Below are 23,030 nucleotides of genomic sequence, written 5' to 3'. Positions count from 1 at the left end.
ATTAGCCGGGCGTGGTGGCACATGCCTGTAATCCCAGCTACTTGGGAGGCTGAGGCAGGAGAATCACTGGAACCGAGGAGGCGGAGGTTGCAGTGAGCCGAGATCACACCATTGCACTCCAGCCTGGGCAACAAGAGCAAAACTCCATCTCAAAAAAATAAAATAATAAAAATAATAATTTAAAAAACCAGGAAAAATGCTATAGGGGATTTAATAGGAAAGAAAATATTTTCTGCTGGAAATATCAGAAAAATTGTGTTTGATCTGTACCTTGAGAGTGAACGTGTGAGATGACTAGGAGGGTTTTCCCAGCAGTAACAGCTTGACCATGGCCACAGTGATGGAAATGTACTCAAGAAATGCCAAGTCATTTATTTGAATTGGGATGTTGAGCGCATATCCGGAAGCGCAAAGAACTAAGTTTTTGAAGATCGGCTAAGGCTCGAAAATGGAATGTCCTAAATTTGGACTAAAACAAACCAAAACAAATGTATCTTTTAGGAAGTAAGGGGACACAGTCTTTGAGAGTTAAAGTATCACGGTCAGTGTGACCGTGACACCAAATCAAGAAAGATTGCTTTGGTGATGGATGTACAGAGTTTGAAGGGGAAAGAATGGAGTGATGAAGGGAAACTGAAAGCTGTTTTGAGAGATTATGAGCCCTGAACTGCAGCAGTGGTGATGAGCCTGGGAAGAAGGGCTGCAGGATGTGTCATTCTGCAGGAGTTTACTGACCCATAGAGGACAATATACACTATTCAAGGCATTTGGAAGAGCCGATCTCTTAATTACCGACTGTACCTAAATCAACGCAGTACATTATTTTATTTTTACCATATCATTTGTATTTTAAATTAAAAAAAGATTGCTTTTTTCTCTCGGAATTCACTAGCCAGAGACACTCTGTGGTACACTGTAGGTAGAGAGTATTTATCAGAGCTTAGTGTCCTGTCCTTTTGGGCCTATTTAATAGCAAGATCACAAACAGAACATCTGCCAATGAGCATGGTGCTGATTCTAGCATCAGCTGTTATGCAGATAGAGAAGAGCAGGGATGGAAGTCCTTAATGTGAGGGTAGCAGCCAGGCCAGGGACGGCACAGCTGGGGCTCTTTTCACCCCTACTCCGTCACAGACCATCTGTCCTGAAGTAATGCCAAGGGCCAAATTTAGTGGTGCTGGATGTGGTGTTGGAAGCCTCTGGATTCCAATATTGAAATTCATTTCATACAGTAATGAGCAAAAGACTAAAATGGTGCCTTTAATAAAACATTACATCTGTGATAGAGGGGAGATGAAACAAAGAAAGATGCAAGGTTTTATTACTTAGATCCTGATGAGAGTCGCCATGATAATTAATTTATTTAAGAAAACATTAATAGAAAAATTGCCATGTACTAATCACTATGCTAAGTGCTCAGATTAGAGATTCAATAAATAATATTTCTTCATGAGAGCTTACAGAACAGCAGGTAAAACAGATATGTAGCAATTTATAACTTAACACCAGAAGTCTTAGGAATAATACAAGGGTAAGAAACATCTAATTCTGCCTGGAAACGTTTGAAGGGTTTAAAAACATTTGGGCTGAACTTGAATCATTGTAAAAGTTCTATGTGGAGGGGAAAAGGAGCAGGCATTCCAAGCAGAAGTAACTTTGACAAAGCACGTGGGCCATAAAAGTACTTGGCATTTTCTACAAACAGCGTGGTCGTGTACATGTAGCTTATATTCTTGGGATTCTTGAGGAGAAGTAGGGGGAGAAAACTGTGACCTTTTGAGGAAGCAATTGACTCAGGAAGAGTAGAAAAGTGGGGGCATCTGAGATTTGGTTTGATTTTGTGCAACTCAACTAGCACTTTACGCACTTATAGGGAATTCCAGCCTCTTTAGATATCTGATTTTGCACTACCTGAAAGGGGTCATGGATTGTGCCTTGATACCCACAGAAACTTCACTATTTTTACACAGACTCCTAGCATACCAGAGACGGAAAGTCACATAGAGATCCTTGAATTATGTTGATGGATAACTATGTCACATGCCTTGCTTGAGGTCCCATAAGAAAGGAATTATAGGTTGGATTAGAACTCAGGTCTCTTAACTCCTGAGATGTCACTGTTTATACACTATCTAATTTCAAAACCAGCCTCTATTTATTTATGTATTTATTTTTGGTATAATGAAATATATGGACATATATTACAATAGGAAGCTTGCTATAGTCTGTGTGAGTAAGAGATAAGGGCATAAAGCTGTTCAGAAGACAAAAGGTAACATTTCTTTTCATTCTAATTTACAAACTAGTTACCTTGGACCTTGAGATTCAAATTGGTTTAGAAAAATTGGAAGCACCAGAGTTAAACTATGAATAGATCTCCTGTAAACTTAATGTATTTTCTCAGAGTTACTTGTTTCAGAGAGTGACAGAAAACAGATAAGGAAAAACAGAAGTTAGCTATTTAGCTTTACAAGTAAGAAATGCATGTAACAAGAGCTAGGTCTAACAGACAGGGGTATTTATGATTCCTTTCAGAAGCCTCTCACCTTTTAAATATTCTTCCCAGTATTACTAGATGCTGGTGCTGGTGTGTGTGTATATATGGTGAGGGGAGGAGGTTATTTAAGCATTACTCAGTAAGTAAAAACTATATAGAATTATAACATCCTACAGAATTCCCAGTGCAACCCCATCCATTTGGGAGACTCAAAAGCCTGATGTACAGAGAGGAGAAATCACTCGATTATTAATAGATAACCATTTCAGTTCAGAGCTAAGACAAGAAAATGTATTTTTTTTTTCAGATAAAGCAATTACCTTTCTTTGAAAGCTCATGCTTACTTTTGCAGTGGCTGCTTTTTAGAGTAAACCCGTTTTCAATCTCTCTAGAGATGAGCCCATGGTAAAAGTTCCATTTCGGTACACAGACCCCAGACCAGAACATGGCTAACAAGCCCCATCCGCCCTATCCTTCTCCAGCTTCAAGAGACCGCATTTTATCTACAGCAGAGCAAAGGAGAGAGGAATTGAGAGAAACAGAGGAATGCCAGAAGTTTACAGTATATAACTTCCCCCATTCTGTAGTCTTTCAACAGGCAAAAGAAATGACCTAATCAGAACGAGACAGCTCTCATTTCAGTTGTGGTACCACTGCAGGCAGTTGATTATCATGTTAAGAATGAAGTGAGGAAGGGTAAGGGCCAGGTCCACTTTTCTGGACCTCAATTTATTCAACTGGAAAATAAATGTTTGTGTATGTTACTGAAGTGACTTTCAAACGTGTTAACACGTTCTTTGATGTTCCTCCATCCAAGAGGTGGAGCTGAATTCCCCAGCTCTTGAGAATGGCTTGGACTTAGAGAACCATTTCTAACAAATAGAATACTGCAGAAGTAATGATATATCACTTTTGAGGCTGGGTCATAAAAAGCATTTTGGCCTTGCCCTCTTGGCTCACTTGCTCTGGGGTAAGCCAGCTGATGTGTTATGTGGATACTAAAGCATCCCAATAGGGAGGTTCATATGGCAAGAAACTGAGACTTCCTACCAGCTTCCATGTACCTGCCCTTGGAAGTGGAGCTGTCAGATGACCACAGCCCTGACCAACAATTTGACAGCCTCTTCAATTAGTAACTGAGGAAGAGCCATCCAGCTAAGCGTCTCCCAAATTTCTGATCCATATATACTGTGAGGTAATAAATATCTGCTGTTTTAAGCTTCTAAAGGGCAATTTATCAATAGCAATATGGAATAAATACAGCCCTTTTCATACTTCTTATTTTTCAGAGACTGATTTTTTTGTAGTCTCCAACCCTTAGAGTAATATGAAACTATACTAAATCTTTCACACCTAAAGTTTTTAGGTGTGAAAGATTGGACCATGTGCTCTGAAAAGTAGTCCAGCATTTAATGGGTTAAGGAATTTCTCTAAGACCTCTTCATTTCCTCCACATTTCTCTTATAATAACTAACAACAATATAATACCACTACCAAGCATGTGCTTTACACGTTTTTGAGATTAACATTTATTACGTAAGTTTACCCTTACAACAATCCAATGAGGTAGATATTATATTATTCCCATTTTATATATGAGGAAACTAAGAGCTTGAGAGCAAAAGTATGCTATTGAAAGTCACACAGTCAGTACAACTAGTATTCCAATTCATACCTTCTGACTCCAATTTAATATATCAAGAGCGTAATAGAAATGACCAATCAACTTTATTCCCTGACACTCACTGCACATTATAGCTATAATGGCCTGATATTAGAAAGTTTTTACACATCTCGCTGCCCCGTTACATTACTGATATTTGTAAATGAGTGAAAAACATTTTTCTATTCTCCCTTTTTTTTTTTTTTTTTTTGAAATGGAGTTTCGCTCTTGTCGCCCAGGTGTGCAGTGGCGCGATCTTGGCTCAGTGCAACCTCTGCCCCCCAGGTTCAAGTGATTCTCCTGCCTCAGCCTCCCGAGTAGCTGGGATTACAGGCACCCACCACCACGCCCAGCTAATTTTTGTATTTTTGGTAGAGATAGGGTTTCACCATGTTGGCCAGGCTGGTCTCGAACTCCTGACCTCAGTTGATCCATCTGCCTTGACCTCCCAAAGTGCTGGGATTACAGGCGTGAGCCACCGAGCCCGACCCCTTTTCTCTTTTGGTTGTTCTTAGAAGTCATTTGTCTTTGCCCAAAACCATTTCATCATAAACACTTTGTCTTGTTTAAGATAACTGACGAAATGGATGTCATACATACTGGAGTTATGGCCTCCTTTGGCTACCCAATTCAGTCACTACACTGATTATTTCTCTCATTTTATTATCTTTATTTTGTGTTCTCATATTTTATGTAATTTCATAATAAGATATGAAAATAAATGATTCAATTCCAGTATCTGGCAATGAGTTTTAAGTTTTGAATATTAAGAAAAGGATTATTTACAATATTAGGAGTTCTTTTGCCTTTTAAATATATATTTATAATATAACATCATTTATTTCTCATTGAAACATATGCAAACTTAAGACAGTTATCCTATATCAGAGCACATATCTAGATCAATATGGGAGATTTAGTAGACTGAGATGGACCCGAGGTATGTGTAATTTTTTAAAAGATGAAATTAAATTCTAGTTAAGAACCACTTGCCCAAGTTACTTCAAAACACAACGCCAAATGCTAAATTAATTGCAAGCATATGACACAGTTTTTGACAATAGAAAATTAATAAGTTATATATGTCTTTGAGTCTTAAATATACATTAGATTTTTTTCTTTTTAAAAAAATAAAGCAATGAAGTATTAAAATTCCCATTACCTGGGTGAGTTAAGTTAAAAACAGCTCATGATCTGATTTCAAAGTTTAGTTTGAATCTTTCTTCTTTCTTCCAATAAGCTCATTTCAAAGAGTCATTTTTTTCACTTAAATATTTCGAAATGATTAAACTGTTCAAGAGAAAAACTTTGTGAATTATTTTCTAAGGGATTTTGAATGTGTCAGTAATCTCCTTGCTACACTAAGAAATAATAGTTTTTTTTGTTCAACATTATAACTTAGTAACATAGACCAAGACTTATTAAGCACAAATCTTTGCCAAACCAAAGAGAGCCTTTCTTCATGATCGAATGATTCCATACACATTAGAGAAGTCATATAAAAATTCAAATCTTTAATACAAGCAGAGAATCCAAATGTAGAGACAGCAGATGCACACACTTCATAATACACCAGTTTTTGTCTCTTCCTTCACTTGAGCTTTAGCATGTTCATTTTGAATCCCCTGTTTAGCTCTTCAGATAGATGGATCAAGGGATGTTTTCTAATGACTGTGTTACATGCTCTGCTGTGTTCTAGATGTCTTCACTTCTTCTGAGGCTCCTTTGATATCCAAAATGAAATGGCTCATTTACAGATAGTTTGAGCATCACGTTCTTAGGGAACTAGCTAAAGCTACTGAATGGAAGGTAACCAAATACAGTAACTTTCAAAATTTTTAAGCATGCTTTCTCTTAGCCAGAAGCTATGATTATTATTATGCATTCCTTCAACAACTTTTCTTTGGGGAACACTTACAAACAAGGTGTACTTTTCTGCATGCTGTTTTATCTTGATACTTTGGCAAACTGAGGTGGAGTACTGGTAGCAAAGTCCTTTTTTTTTTTTTTCATTAGCAAATTATGTGACATATCTCAGTTTGAAGATTTCTTACCTCTTCAGGCTTCCGTAATATGTTATTCTCATCACATTTGTAGACAAAGATGGTGGTATGTGTTCACCAAGTTCATTTCATTTTTCTCTTTCGAGACATAGGAAGACTGTATTTTCTATCCTTTTTTTATGATTACAGCAGGACCTCAGAGCTAGTTCTGGCTAATGAATTGTAAGTGAAAGTAATGAGTGTCACATTTCAGCTAAAGCATAGCACAACAGGAAGCCACACATTTCAGATGGCAAAGCATAAAAAAAGTAAGCTCTGGGCCGGGTGCAGTGGTTCATGCCTGTAATCCCAGCACTTTGGGAGGCCGAGGCAGGCAGATCATGAGGTTAAGAGATCGAGACCATCCTGGCCAACATGGTGAAACCCTGTCTTTGCTAAAAATACAAAAAATTATCTGGGTGTGGTGACGCGCACCTGTAGTCCCAGCTACTCGGGAGGCTGAGGCAGGAGGATCACTTGAACCCGAGAGGTGGAGGTTGCAGTGAGGTAAGATCACGCCACTGCACTCCAGCCTGGCAACAGAGTGAGACTCCGTCTCAAAAAAAAAAAAAAAAAAAAAAAAATGTAAGCTCCTATGCTGGACGTGTAGCATAAACAAGAAATAAGTCTTGTTATATGAAGCTACTGAAATATTGGGGTTCTTTCTTAGCATGGCATAGCATATCTTATTCTGATTAATACATATGATGACTACAGTGATCCCACCAGGTTCCAAATATCACTGATTGATATTTCATATATTATAAATACATTCTACTAATCATCTATTCAACTGTTTCCTTGTGCTGAGGCAACTTCGAGGGCTAAACATGCCCTACGTTTTCATCTATTGCCTGCAAACACCTTGTTAAGAGGATGATTTGTAGTCCTTGGCTGGAGAAAATCAGAGCCTACAAGGGTAAAAGAGGAGTTAAAGAGAGATAAAAATTAATGGTTCTTGTTTTTTTGTGTGCATTAGAATCACCTGGGAAAGTTATTCCACGTGCAGATCCGCCCTACATCAGGGATCCTCATTTAGTTAATCTTGGATGGAGTCAAATAACATGCATCTTAATATGAGCCCCAAATGGTTCCAATGTGGATACATTAAGGAATACGTATCAAGAAGGCTTGGGCAAGCTCCTAATTGCGGCTCTTTTCCCTTACAACCTGAGCAATAATACAAAAAATATGGGAAGAGTTTGAAAGAGTTCTCATAGGTAGCAGTTTTTCAACATTGACCTATGAAATGCTCTATTTAATTATCAAGGACACAATATAAAAATACAGACTTCTAGACAATGTCCAGCACCTAATGAATTGGTCTCTCTGGGGAAGGGCCTGCCCTGGGACCTTCACTGTAACATGTCCCTCAAGTTACATGCACGAAAGTTAGATGCACGAAAGTTTTAAACCAATGCCATATAAATTGCTTATCCTTCTGTGCATATCTTTATGATTAGTTCAATTTATTATTCATGACTTTTTCTGAACCAAAACATTAGTTTTCCCAGCCCCTTCAAATCTTCAATCTGGGAGTGAATACATTGTTACTAGAGTTCTTAATAGTTACAGGAGAAGGTAACTCTGAAATTGAGTTTTTATCGAGCTGCCAAAGAAAATTTGTTTTTCAAGGTAAATGGTGAATATATTTTTATTTTCCACCAAGAAAAATTCAAATTTATTTTGAAGGCAAAAAATATAGCATTATCATAGAGTCTAGAGGACATTAAAAAAATTCTTTTAAATGCTTTAAGAAAGTTTATAATATTTTAAAATTAAGCCATGTAAAATAATAATATGACAAGGTCAGATGACATATCAGACCCTTAATATAACATTTAATTAGCTGTGTGTGGGTTTACATTAACTGCTTTTTTTACTTGAATGTTTTATGGCCCAGATTAAATAATTCCATTGAGGTAGCTTTGTAATAGAATTACTTCCCCTTCAATCTTACATGGATGGTTCTAGAATTGGCAGTGGATCAAGTGTCAGAGTCTGGGTTGGAGACTCAACCCTATTGATAATTGGCTGAGTGTCACTAGGAAAGTCACTTAACCTGGATAATATGTTCCTGTTCTATACTGCTTTTGGACATTTTATAAGAGTTTAAAAAAGGTGAGGCATATGAAATAAATGTATAATATATCATTTAATGTCATCAACATCCAATGAGGTTGATAATAGTATCTTTATTTTAGCTAGTAGGAAATTGAGGCTCAGAGAGACCATGTTCAAACAGATAGGAGAGAAGTAGGACTCACATCCATCTCTATTTGATTTAAAACTCATGCAACTAAGTAGACAATATTTCTTATGCAATGATATATCCATTTACCCTACAATCCTGTTATTTCTATTATGGATATGCATGGCCCATGAAAAAAATTTCTTTCTTATTATAATTTGCTTCATTGAAATGTATGGTACTGAACATCACATTCAATTTGGCATGTCAGGTCAAGAAATAATAATATAACCTCTGATCCTTTCTCCATACAGTAGAAGTATAGTCTATTATCTTTCTGACCGCTGTATAACTAATACTGAAAACTAAGACTTTTACTGCTTCCACTACACTTATATTGTCCAGGGAAATTGATACTTGCCAAAATGTAGTTTTGAGAGCACCAAAATTTTCTAGCTACTCATATAATATGAGCTCATATTTAATTTTCCATGACTCTGCCAATAGTTCTTTCATTTCTTTGTCTTCACTAAAACAGAAAATAATGTATAAATGAAAAATTTAATTTCTCATTTTCTTCCAAAGATATTTTACACTTTGAGATGCTGTGTTAATAAGGAATAACATGATAGTGGGTCAGAGAATCTTCTCCCTCCTTGAGCTTCGGAGCCACTTACATTACCCATTATTAATAGATTTGGAGAGAAACTGCTATCTGTCTTCCAACTGAAGGTCCTTGAATATACATCAAGGATGGATTATTCTTTACAAGAAGGGATATAATAGAGGACAAGGCCTTTGGGTTGTGCTAAGTCATTTTCTACTGGATATTTAGTTAGGGTGGCCTGTCATTTTCTAATTACAAGTTTCATTGTGAGTTCACATTTACTCTAGAGGACCCTTGTTCCTCCATCTTTGGAGGAGGAATCTTCTAGTTTTTTGTTTGTTTGTTTGTTTCAACAAAGAAAGGATCTTCTGAGAACATTTTCAAGAGGGGTAGTGAGATGAAACTGCTTTCTTTCTTTCTCCACTGCCCATTCACTGTTACTGACTGGGAGACACTGACACTCATTGGGCCACAACTCACTAACAGCCACAGCTAATGTATTAAAGGTGACTTCTCATGTAAGATGTGGCCTCTTGCTTTTTTGGTTCTGCTCATGTTCAGGAGTAGCAGACTTCGTTCTTCTTATTTTCTGACAGTAAACAGGCAAGAAACCTCTAAAGAGTAAATGGAAGGCACCCAATTTTCCAGATTTTTCTTTTTAAATGGAGGGTTAGGTCAGATCAGCTCAATTGTAACAGCCCAGATGTCTTCAATTTGAGGAGAGAATAAACATGCTCCACTATGTCCTTAAAGCCAAACTGTGTCTTCCAGTTCTGGTATTATCAGGGACTCTTAAATTCCATTTGGAGATATGTTCTTTGGCTGAACACTTTAGTTATGAAATTACAAACTAGTTGCCCTGAGGCTAACTATGTCCCACAGATATAATTTGTTTGGCTCTTTGTTTTTTCCTTCTTAACTTTAAGCCATCCCATAATTGACATTATACATAAAAATCTGAATTTTTTAGATTCTTTAGAAAAAAATGGACAATATGGCAACATTGGGGCTCAATTAGTGACAAAAATCAAATGGAACTGAGTAGAAGCTACCCATTTTTTTTTTTTTTTTTTTTTAAGATGGAGTCTTGCTCTGTCACCAAGGCTGGAGTGCAGTGGCACGATCTCGGCTCACTACAACCTCCACCTCCTAGGTTCAAGAGTTTCTCCTGCCTCAGCCTCCTGAGTAGCTGGGATTACAGATGCCCACCACCATACCTGGCTAATTTTGTATTTTTGTAGAGATGGGGTTTCACAATGTTGGCCAGGCTGCTCTTGAACAACTGACCTCAGTTGATCCACCAGTCTTGACTTCCCAAAGTGCTGGGATTATAGGCATGAGCCACCACACCCGGCCTGAAGCTGACCCTTTTTAAGAAATATGTGTTCTTCAGTTGCTTAGAGGGCCAATGATCTACCTGACTTGGAAATCAAATGCCATGTGCCTTATATGAGTTTATGAAAATGTTTACGGAGAAGAAATAACTATCTGTGCCTATGTCCCTATTCACATCAGTTCTAGATGGAGAGCATGTAAAATAGGCTGGTATCTGGCCACATTTTCTCTTTTCTCTTACCTTCTGATCCCTGTAGGCACTTGAATTTATTATCCCTTCTCAGAAGCCTGAATGGGACGAAGGCACCTATTTCTACGCTACGTCACTTACAATACGGAATTTTTCATCTGTCAGTTCTAAAAATATGAGATTCTTGTAAACTTCCATTTCATTTAAGTCACATTCTCCCTCTTTTTTGGTTATTTTCCACATCTCTCCCATTACATATCAGAGAGAAACAAAAAAGGCATCTTAGTTTTTCTGGTACCTAAACCAAATCTCAATTTTCTGAAATGGAATACTCTCCAGATAAGAATACAACAATCATAGGAAGTTGAAGGGTGAGAGAGATGTAAAAAGTTGTTAGTACAAATAAAATGACGTAAAAATAGAATTTTATTGATGCTGACAATGTTAGGCCGTTTAGAGAACACTAGTTCACAGTGAGACAGAGAACGCCATGTATCCCTGGGTGGGTATGTTTGGTTCTTTGAGGAAAAATGTGCTGTAGGTTTTCTGTTGAGCTTCACCCTACAGCTTCCACCAGAACCAGCTCCTTTCCATGCTGCTCCCTGGGAATGCATACACCCTGTAAGCATCATAGCCCAAGTACACCTGACTGACTTATAATGTGAGGTTGATCGGCTCGCTGAAAAGAAACACGTTGAAATTCTCAGCTCAGTTTTAAACCATTGGACAAGATAGAGGATCAGACTTTAGGCAACTTTCACATACTGACCTTCTAGGGCCCAAGAAGAGTGTGCTCTTCTGAGGCCGTTAGAGGCAATAATTCTGGATTCAGGTCCTTCAGGTCTTTTGTCTCCTAGAAATAAATAGTTTTTAAAAATCAATAAAGGGGACAGTAATCTGATAGTCCATTAGATGATAAAAATGTCAGATTTTCCCACAGGTTCATGACATACAGAGGGTTGGTAGAGATAGTAGCCACCACCCACCACACACAGTAATTATAGGATATAAAAGTCGTTGTTATTGGATAAGTCCGTGAAATGATGAAGAGCAAGGGCTGAGATCTGGGGAGCAGGGGGTTCCAATCTGGTGCCATTTTGTATCCATTGAGTTTCTGACTCTTGGGGAACAGGCTTACAGAGGTGTGTCTCCCACTGGGGCTGGTTATGAATCTCTGCCCGGCTCTTGTTCCTAAGGTGATTCTCTCCTTCACAGTAGGTGACACAACAGCGGCAGGTGGCGGAGGACTTCCCTCGGTGCTTGGACATTGTGCCTGGGGCTGGAGGGCTACCTGCAGCCCTCTCTGAGCTCTGAAGTTCTGGGGGCTCTTTCAAACGACTTCTCCTCCTTTGAACATGATCCAGACTGATGTCAGACTGGGAAGAGCAGCTCTCATTCCAGCCAGAACTGGCACTCAGACTTCTCAGGGGAAGAGCCAACCGCAAAGCTTTCCAGAATTTAGAGCCAGAATGTTTGGACTTTTCTCCCTTCCAGCTCACAAAAGACACAGACTCCTTGAGCTGAAGAATGCCTGGGTGCGGGTGCTCAAGGGGACGGTACTCAACCACAATGAGCTTGGTGGCAATGGAGTTCTGGCACATGACACCCAGTTTAAACTCCAGCATGCTGATGCTCTTTTCTGTCACATAGTCAGGGCTCAGAACAACAATCATCCTTCTGCTTCTCTGAATGAAATCAAAAACTGCTTCCACTGTATCTATAGGAAAATGGAAATATAGGACAATGTATAGTGAAAACTTACATATATTCCAGTTCGTTATTGTCCATCCTCCAGAGGACAGGGAATGAACAAACACTTGAGATGACAGAATCTCAGTGCTGAAAAATTTACCCAGTCAAAAAAATCTACACCACTCTTACCAATGGTTGCTAAGAATTTACTACCTTCAAGGATGGTATGGTAGTTGAGCTCAGTCTCTCTCTCCTACTGCAAAACCCTCATTGCAGTAGTCTCCTTCTTCAATAAGTCTTCCTTAAAACACACATACACACACACACACACACACACACACACGGTAGGCAATTGAGTAACTACCCTCAAAATATTAGCCACCATCAAAAGCAAGTCATTTCAGCTCTGTTTACAAATTATTTCTTGTTTTGAAATCTTCTTCCTTGCAAATGTTATCTGGTGGTCAGATCTTGAGTCTTTAAATGTTTAAAATATTTGACAACTATTTTTATATCATTGTAGTATTTTCTTATGTCTGGATTAAATATTTTCAGGATATTTCTCTTATTCCATAAATGACATGGCCTCATGTCTCCTCTGCATGTTTACAATTTTCCTCTGGATAATGTTCAGTTTATAGATGTGTCTTCTAAGAGTAGTATTATGAACAGGAGTGAACATAATGCTCCTGACATAGTCTGATCAGCAAAGAGCAACAGGAATTATCACCTCCTAAGATTCTCAGTTATATCCTTTGATACTTAACATTTTTGGACACAACATCAGACAGTTCATAGTAGTTCATAGTATTTATCTTGTTATCAATTAAATTCTTTTTTCTGTGTGTGTGTGTGTGGTGTGTGTGTGTGTGTGTCTGTGTGTGAAGAATTGGAATTAAAGGGGCAAAAACAATGACAATGGGTAAGAATTAGTCAAGTAGCTAAGACTTCTGGCAAACCATTCGATTCTAATGATATCAAAGTGGATTTGGACAGATCCCAAGGGAAAGTTCTTCAAATAAATGTGATGCTTAACTCACTGTGAGATTCAGGAGCTTAGAACATGCCATATCCTGAAGGAAAAAAATTCAAAATGGTAAATCCTAGCCATTTATAACTTTGAAAACATGTGCCAGAGTCACCGTGTGAGGGTGAACACCTCTGCTTTTGGTCCAGGGACGAAACAGTAACGGAGAGAGTTTTCAGCCTTTGAAGACAGACTGAAAGTTTGCATTGGTCATTGTGAACTTGACAGGGAATAAGGGAGCTGTGCTTCTTACAGATTATAGTGTTTTTTTTTTTTCAATCAGTGGATTTAACATGAATTTGAAGGGAAATTGGAGAGACACGTGCTCAAGTTTTGAGAACTTTTGATTGGTTTAAGCAGGAGTGCAAAAATGTTTTTAGAGATATTTTGTTTCATTCATTCTTAAGAGATAAATTTAAATTCTCGTTTATCATTAAAACCCTTCTGTGTGTATGAGTGTGTGCACATGTGCATGTGTTTTAGCAACTCCTCAGTCCCCTCTAGTCCTACTCAGAATCTTAAGAGGCTGCCTCTCATAAATCAGAGAATATGAAAGTGGGAAGTCTACTGCTTCTCCTGGCTCCTGAGAAATGTGAAATAACCTTAAGGCAACATGGCTAGCTTGTCAACAAAGAGAACTCATGCAAATTGTGTGTGTGTGTGTATGATATGATGTTTCACTTCAAAACAGTCACCTTAGGAAAATGTATGTTTTTGCCAATAGGAATATTGTTGTTTAAAATACAACAAACACTGTTCTAGATCTTCTTAAAAAATGTCTTTTGAGTCTGTTGCTCTTTAAATTTTATTGGTACTCCATCCAGAAAGTGAGAAAGTTTAGATTTGAAAGAGGACAATGCTAAATGCAGGTAAGAGTGGTGGAATTTTAGACGTTGAGAAACACATGTAGGAGACGCTTCTCAGAAAGGTCCTGGGCTATACCGAAGGATCTTCACTTAATACTGTAAAGGGAGTTGCATACTTTATGGCATATTTTTAGAATACCTTCTATATTGCCAAAACTTCATATTTGAGGACAGGAGCTATTATTTTTAATGCTAAAGTTTACTTGGAGGAGTAGTAATTTAGCTCATTTATTCTGTTTGGCTCAAAAAATGAGGTATGGTCATATAATAATGAGATTTGTTTTCTTGTGTGGTACTAAATCGGCTTTGAAGTCATGTTGTATGACTGAGAACTCTTCAATACTCAAGAATACTCTTGCCAGTAAAAGTCATAATTTCCATGGAGTTCACTTAGAAGAAAACTAGGACAGTCATTTTTTTTTTCTCCTCTGGATGAGTTATTAGTAGATAAAAGAACAGCAAACCTCTGTCTCTTTCATTTTCTCTATTAAAACTTGAAGTATAGAAAAAAGGAAATATTTAACTTGGAAGACGAATGTGGTTTCAAATATTGCTTTCTCCATTTATCCCTATTTTTATCTTAATATCTTTTGAGTCCTAGTTCACCCATCTATAAAATGCATATGATAAAGTAAACTCGTAGGGCTGATAAACAAATTAGATGCCTACATGTGAATTTCTAGCACACAGTACACATTGCATAAATCACTTTGATTAAATTATTGTTGCTCAACGTCTAGTGAACACAATAGTAAAATCATATATGGACTAATGTTTATTGAATCTTTATCAATTATTAATGCTAACTTTAAAATATCATCTTACTATGTGGATTTATAAGAGTAATACTGTGTAAAAGTTCTGTCTATTCAGTTTTAAATAGATGTAGATTAAAATTACTACTAAAACACTCCATCTCCTAGCTCATTACTAAGGTTACTTTATATTCCTTGAGTAGAAACAGAGAAATAAGATAGACTAGTTGCTAAACGCGTCTCTCATACCATACTGTGCATTTACTTGCGTTAAAGAGCTAGTGACATCAGTATATAACGGAAAAAAAAAATCTTGAGAGTTTAAGGAAGGTTAATCACAGCCAGGTAGATCATATGCAAAATGCTGAAGTTGAATCTTCCAAAGAGTCACCAGTATGTTCTAGTAGGTCACTTAACACGTTCAGGGTTGGAAACAACTTCAGACTCAAAACCACTTATCCAATGCAAAAAACTCACATACAAAATCTCAATGAAAATCTATCAAATAAATGCTTATATACCTCTGGTAATGGCAGGCCTAGTATTTCCAAAGATAGTGAATTCCATTAGTGTCAAACTCTGCTTTACAGCTATTTTCTAACTGAGCAGAAATCTGTTGCCTTGTAACTTCGATCCGTTGATCCTAAGCCTACACTTTTGGGGCTGGTTTGCAAGAGGAAAATTAATTCTTCAGTAGAAGAACCTTTACTAAGCTAACCAATTCTGAGCACGTTACAGGGCTCAGTAAAATGAACAAATAGGATTTTTTTTTTTTTTTTTTCTGAAGTCTCGCTCTGTCGCCAGGCTGGAGTCCAGTGGTGCAATCTCAGCTCACTGCAATCTCCGCCTCCCGGGTTCAAGCGATTCCCCTGCCTTAGCCTCCCGAGTAGCTGGGACTACAGGCGTGCACCACTATGCCAAGCTAATTTTTTGTATTTTAATAGAGACAGGGTTTCACCATGTTGGCCAGGATGGTCTCGATCTCCTGACCTCTTGATCCATCCGCTTCAGCCTCCCAAAGTGCTGGGATTACAGCGTGAGCCACCGCGCCTGGCCAGGGATTTTTTTTTTTAAAGCAAAAAGGCATCCCTGTCACTATGGACTTGTATTATTAACTGAAAATAAAATATGTTTCCAAATATTAATCACTGATTTATTCAAAATTTGTAACAGAACTGCATCTTTGATTCAAATGATCATCAATTAACTAAAGTCATGGCATTAGTTTTATCTGTTTCCAAAGCAACTACCGTGTGGTTGCGTTAAAGCCTATTAGATGAAAAATATTCCTGTAAACGACCTAAGTTCCAGGTTGAGTAAAAAGGAATAAGCTTGTTTTCCTTTGTATTAAAATAATCTTTCTCTCCTTTTTCTCTGTCTCTCTGTATCTTTCCATCTTTTTGACGGTCTTTCTGTCTCTCTGCATACACACACACACATACACATACATACACACACAAACACATATACACCCATAAAATATGTCCTAGTATTCTGGAACAATTCATTTTACTTAAGTAACTTTTACTTCCATGTAAAGAAAATGTTCTTGATAAGAAGTTCCCATTTTACTCAGATTTATCTCAGAAAGACACTTAACTAATGTAACTTATTATATATCTTTGTGAATATAATAATCAATTTTCTGTTTTCACTTATGACCAAATGTGAAAATAAAGACATAAAACACATGCACAAAATAAAATTCAAAGCTGAAAATAAATGGTTTATTTTTAACATAAGTAAATTTACAAATCAAATGAAAAATGAAAAATACAAAAGTTCATGAATGAAATAAAAAAGACACTCTCAAAATATTAAAACCTATGGAAAGAAAATAAGTAATTAATGAATGATGTTTTTGTTTCCAAATACAATGGAGTGATTTTTTATTAGAGTCCTTGGGAATCATCTAAGTTACAATACAGAAGAGAATTAAATAAATTGTATATGATTTTGTAATTAGACACTCTATATATCACAGTTCTTTGTTAATCTGGGCATGGAACGTCCCTATAGCATATATTTAAAACCATTAATTTTTTTTAAAAAAATTTGAGACATGGTTTGTTCTTGTTCTCTAAATTATGTTTCCCCATTTCCCTTGAATGTTCTCTATTGGCCATCTTCTGGAACATTAAAAAAAAATCTTGAAACAAATTTTCTTGCAATGATATGTATCACATAAACTTGATATGCTTTATATTACAGCATTTGTAAAATTAAGTACCAAAGGCAGGAATATAAATAGAAAAAACATCAAGGTATTTCTAGGGGTGCCCAACAGCATTTGGGATAAATATGGAATCCAAAAGTGCAAAAGGAATGCAGCATTGGCAAGAGAATGGTCCTTTGGTGACTAGACTATTCCCTGTTTGCCTAAAGTTTATGTAAGAATTGATATTCAAAGCTTATCTGGAATAAGTTCTTTTCTGGTCTAGTAAGTGAAGGGTTAATAGAGGGAGTAATTGTGGTTTCTAATAGGGAAAAATATTAATAAGGCTAAAAAAAAGTAGATCCAAGAATGACCTACTTTTCTACTTTTTTCATCCAAGTGAAACTTTTTTCAATTTAAAATAATCAATAACACTTATAGAGGGAAACGATTTATTATGAACTTCAATAGTGATGAAGGGTACTTAAATATAGGATATAATTTTACATTTGTTCATCAACATTCATGTTACTGGGATAAGGGCTTTCTCAAATTATGAATTATTGTGTTTCACAGGATACCAAGATTCATTTACAGTTATATTTGTTTCCTTTATCACTCAACAGTTCAAATAGTTGAGCACTGAGGTTAACATAGCTTAGTTTCTAAATGTGTCTGCTGGGAATATAGTAGGAAATCAATTAATGCCCGATGGCTGGCTACTGCTTAGCAGTGACCATGGAAGCTCTGTGCACAGCAGATTCCACTGCAACCTAGATAAACTGTAGCGATACTTAAGTTATTTATATAAACTTAGGGAAGGCAAGAACTATGACAACTACCACTCTGTGAGCTGTGAATTAACAAATAATATGTATAGAAAACACTGACACAAAAACATTCCAGTAAAAACATAATTTAAAAACTGGACAAGAGTTCCAGTGGTTTTTAATATTGTACCCATAGCTATTTAAAGTCATATAAATACACATACACACACACAAATTATATATATATATATATTTCATGTGCATGTGGATTTATATACACAGATATATGTAATGTATATATATAATTTGTGTTTGTGGAGATATAAGATATATATCTCATATACACGTGTGTATATATATGTATAATCTACATGTAACATAGATATTTACCACTCTGTAAACTCTGCACTTAGTTTTCCAAGTCTTAAAAACAGCAAAATATTACTGAAAACAAACAAAACAACTTTCATTGACAGTGACTTCTCATACTGACTTATTTGGAGCAAGTATATTTCCTGCACTAGTGAATAGGTGACAGGAAATACAGTTAATTCTCTTAGAATATTAATGCCAAAAGCAACTCTCAAGGCCACTAAGACTGACCTCCGCCCTTTACGATGGAGCAACAAAAACGAGTGAGAAAAAATCACTTTCCCAGTATTCACATTAGCAAGGTTAAGACTTAAAAGACAAATTGCCAAACATCCTTTTCTGTGCTCTTTTCATGAGTCAGAAAAATGCCCTAAAAGAGTCTTTCTGTTACCTCCCTCTCTATAGCACCATTAGGAGATTTCTTTCAGACTGAACCTAGTATGGAGCCTCCTGCAAACTCTAGATGAGCAATGCGATATAAGCAGATAGGGAGAAGGAATGAAAAAATGTGGGTTGACCTGCGGATAATCAGGAATTGACTGGAGCAAAAACAAAAATTAAGAAATATTTTTCAAGTTTACATAGATTTCATAAATTACCTGAGATGAGGACAAGGGTGGTATAGAAGACAAGTCCTTTAAATCAATTAAAAGAAACATTTTCAGTTACACTGCTTTGTATCATCCTAAGTGGATGTCAGTCTTGCTGTGGTTATGTATTATACAGCCGAATGAGGAAAAAAGTTCATTATCCTCAGCCAAAATGTAGGCCTTGATTATCTTTTCAACGGACGAGTAAAAATAAGATAAAAAGAAAACTATACTCGGAAACTCATGACCCTGTCAACAGTGACTTGTTTTAAAGGCATATTTAAATTCATAGGAAAGGCTGCTCCATATGTTAAGACTTTAAAAAGAATGGAGACATATAAAAACAGGGATAGACAATGTAGAAGGGGAAATTCGCATTGAAAAAGTCTTTGCCTGCAAAGAGCATAGTAGCTTCAGAGACTGGTGACAGAACGTTGATGATATCTTTCTAAACTTTAGTGTTGCCTGAGGAAGCAGAATAGTCAGCCACACAGTCACCCTAAATTTATCCCTATTGGGAGGCTTAGACCATTATTTTTGCCTATGAAACCATAAACTGCGAATGAAGACTGGGGGGACTCTTTCTTCCTGGAGCACCCCTTGTTCTTTTTACCCTTTTCATTATTCCTTTCATACATTTTTCAAAGATGAATACGAGAGGCCCTGCTCATCACTGCTAGACCGCCTGGGACTTTTCTTCACTGGCATGGCCACCTGCAGCTGCTTCCAGAACCTGCCCTGTGGATACTTGGATTTTTCCCCTTTCCATTTAATGACCGTGAGCACCGTCTTAGCCCTCTTCAGCTCTTTCACCTTCGTTTCCTTCACAGCTTTGTACTGTACTAAAATGACGTTGATGTTGCCCCGAGAGGCCATATTTTCTAGGCCAGCCTTGAGCTCCAGGAGGGCTTGGGTTCCCTGGAGCACGTAGTTGGGGCTTAGAACAACCAGGAGGCGTCTGCTTTTCTGAATGAAGCTCAAAGTCTCATCTGTGACAACTGGGAAAGAAAACAACCATGGGGATTAGTGTTGGCCAAAAACTCCCCAAAAGCATTGGGGCTTGAGGAGCAAATGTAGGGAACTTAGGGTACCAGCCTAAGAATTGAGGTGAAACATTTTACCAGCAAAAATGTGAACAACTTAATCCTTATACCTGCAAACTCTCTTTGTTAAATACCACTGTCTTCAGGGAAAACAGAAACTATATACACATATTTCTAAAAAGAATTCCAAACAGGCATGAAGCCAAAAGGTAGTGTAGTGTTGTGACCTTGATCTTCAAAAACAATACTTGAGACACAAGGAGTAGACACATTATACTGAAAGCAGTTTCTTCAAAGTGTGTGGCATCTTATGGTCTAGCCGCGTCAGCTCATGAGCCCTTTCTTCACCAAAGAAACCCATGCACCATGCATAAACTCTCTAGTACCAATGGACACTCAAAAAGGTATATGTTATATAATCAAAATAATAGAATTTTATTTTTTGCTAGGACAGGACAACAAAGGTAGAGACCTTCATCTTCTGAAAGTCCCTCTCTATTGTTGGATACCTCTCTGACTCTAACATCGCTATGTCCTTAGACTAGAAGCTTAACAAAATCTAGCCAACTGAATGGCATTTTGGCTGGTAACACATCGTCGGTGGGCTTTCCACTTCTTTCTCCCCCGGAGCCTAAATTAATCGCTGGATCTTTCTCCTCAAACTCCGACCATTACTATAAAGCTATGTGTTTCGGCAGCTGCTAGATGATGTGTCTACTTGCACTAACAGGCAAATGCTTTCTTAACGAAAAAAGAAGAAAAAGCAGGAAAAATGGAAATGCCATGTAATTTTATTCTGCTGTCAAGGGCCCTGATTAGTTTCTGTCACTAAATTCTTGGAACCAATCCATCTCCTCACAGTTGCTTATCGAGGATTGCATAGTCCTTTACCTGTGTTTCAGATGGTTGCCAACTCTAGGTAACTTACTAGAATTGTGGAAACTTATATCATGTCTTGCTATATTCCTTTATGAAGTCATTTTGCCCCTTAATCTTCACAGGTTCAGAAACAGTAGGGAAAGCCTTGTGACTAAAATCTAGCATGCACAGCCTGGGGGAGAATCCAGGAATGATTGTGTGTTCCAAGCAGTGGCACTGGAGGCTAAGCATGTGTAAGCATGGAAAGAGACCCAGAGTCAAAGAAGATTGGGTAAGAGCGGCAGGGAGAATAAAAAAGGAAGCAAAAGCTAACTAACAAAAGCAAGATGCAAGAGTAATTATGCAGAATGTGAATTCTTCAAAGAATTATCAACCCCTATTGGAGGGTCTTACCCAGTTCCGTGGTAGATAAGTATTTATTGAATGGCTGTATTAACAAATAAATGGGTGAATAAATGACTGGGGAAATTAAGTATTAAAATGAGTGGAATTTATCCTTTAACTGTATAATTAAGTCATAACTTCCTGGAAAAATTATACTGAAAGAAACATCTTATGATGGACTTTTGGTTGATGATTGGGAAGATAAAAGAACTGATCCAACTAAATCAAAATGAGAATAAAATTTCAAGTCTATCTCAATTATCCATGCAATATTTAAAAAAAACTGTTAAATGATGAATGTAGACAGGATTTTAGAGGAGTAAAATTGGTTTGTCTTGCTTATGATTAGATATATTACAAGCATTTCAACAGGATAAAGTTTAACAGTGGGTTTGGGAATGTAACTTACATATTTATTAAAAAGACACCAGTGAAAAATTACTTTGTGTGTTACTGTGTGGATCTAAAAAGGAGTTGTGCTTTTATTTTAACACATTCAAGAATTTAGGCATTTCCTTTCTTTTTAAACCTTCTAGTTACACTGGCTATTATAAAATTTTAAAGTAACCCTCAAATGTATAAGCTGACAGGAAGAAGAAACAGACCCAAGGAAAAGGGGAATTTGAGTAGCACTATTTTGCTTGAAAAGAAAAGTGAGGGGGAAAAAAAAGAGCAAATGCCATAGGAAAATACTGTAATTATTATCAGTGAATCACATAAAGAAAAATTCTACCCACACTCTTCAGCCACTCAGTTTTAGTAAAACCAAGTAAACCTCTGTCTTTCTAAAACCAAAATAAAACTGCTTTAAAAAAAAAATTCTCAGTCTTGTAAAACAGTTCTAGACCAACCAGTGTAGATTAGCCTAAACCGAAAAATCTAAATGTGAATAAACAGGATGTTTACAGCTATGGCCCTTTAATAGAGCTCTAATCCACTGTGCCTCCATGCTTTTCTGACATGCATCTCTGAAAGATTGCAAGGGAAAATATTTTAATACCATAAACTGAGTTGAATAGTATACATTTCCAAAGTAGTTTTATTTCTAGAGGAGTCTGTTACATCAAAGAGCATCGGACATTAAATATCCAAAGATGCTGTGCCATGACTCTCTCCCATAATGCAAAACTAATGATTCTGTCTGCCTTTCAAGGTAGCATCATTTGTACTCCTCTGAAATACCTACTTCCCCCAGGCAGACTGTCTCGGTCAAAGATGCACAGCTTGTATCCAAATTCATTCTCCAAAACTCCACGGAGGGTCAGTAATACAAATTCTTCTTCTTCCGCATTCCTTGCATAGGATACATAAATATCATACTCTTTTCCATCTAGCAAAAGGAACACAGATACAATGTAAATTAGGAAAGTTTCTCAATACCATTACATTTTTCTTAAATCTAACTTCTGCATATTAGACATTTTCATTATGTGACAGATTCCAGTGCGATTTTCTACTTGAAACAAGTCTCCATGCAAAACGACTATTTGAAGATGTAATTTTGAATGTTATCTGATATATCCTCAACTCTCATCTTACAGGTTGCTTTACAGTGGAAAAAGAGTGAGGTTTGTCCCATTCAACTGTAAATTAACAAAGCCAGAAGGTAAATCATAGGTACTGGCAATTAACACTGTACAGAAAATTTCAACTTCCTGTCCAAGCCTATCACTCATTAATATCTTAAAATTACAAATTGAGCAAAACCTTGTGAAACTGCCTGAATTATTTATATCTGAAAAGAACTAAAATTAAAAATATAATTAGATTTAATGGACCAATCTTTCACAAAGTTGCTTAATTAGAAAAATCACATCTCATTAAAAACTATCGATTCCGTGTTTCTTCCATAAGCCTACTGAATTAAAATCTTTATGGGGTGGACCTACGAATTTGTATGTTTAAATGCTCTATTCTTTTCACTAAGCAAATTTGCACTAGAGCTGTGCTTTTTAGATGTTAACGTACACAT

General features: G+C 36.9%; 1 protein-coding gene across 9 annotated transcripts in view; it reads right to left on the bottom strand.

The window, feature by feature from the left end:
* Window positions 1-5,654: 5,654 nt before the first annotated feature.
* Window positions 5,655-23,030, bottom strand: part of IL1RAP (interleukin 1 receptor accessory protein) — a 147,456-nt gene continuing 130,080 nt past the window's right edge. For 4 of the 9 annotated variants that reach the window (XM_008978661.4, XM_063603026.1, XM_034957893.3 and 1 more), the window contains 2 exons: window positions 22,245-22,388; window positions 5,655-12,242 (listed from right to left, as the gene is read on the bottom strand). In XM_008978661.4, the coding sequence (XP_008976909.1) occupies window positions 11,524-12,242; window positions 22,245-22,388 (863 nt within the window). In that variant the 3' untranslated portion in view covers window positions 5,655-11,523. Of the gene's footprint in view, window positions 12,243-16,570; window positions 19,751-22,244; window positions 22,389-23,030 lie in introns of those variants that run through there. The other 5 variants (XM_057301975.2, XM_063603027.1, XR_010111710.1 and 2 more) reach the window with 4 other exon arrangements.

The sequence above is a fragment of the Pan paniscus genome, chromosome 2, assembly GCF_029289425.2.
Source record: "Pan paniscus chromosome 2, NHGRI_mPanPan1-v2.0_pri, whole genome shotgun sequence".
NCBI classification, from domain to species: domain Eukaryota; kingdom Metazoa; phylum Chordata; class Mammalia; order Primates; family Hominidae; genus Pan; species Pan paniscus.
The sequence above is the reverse complement of the archived record's forward strand: the minus strand, read 5'-3'. Positions and strand labels throughout refer to the sequence as shown.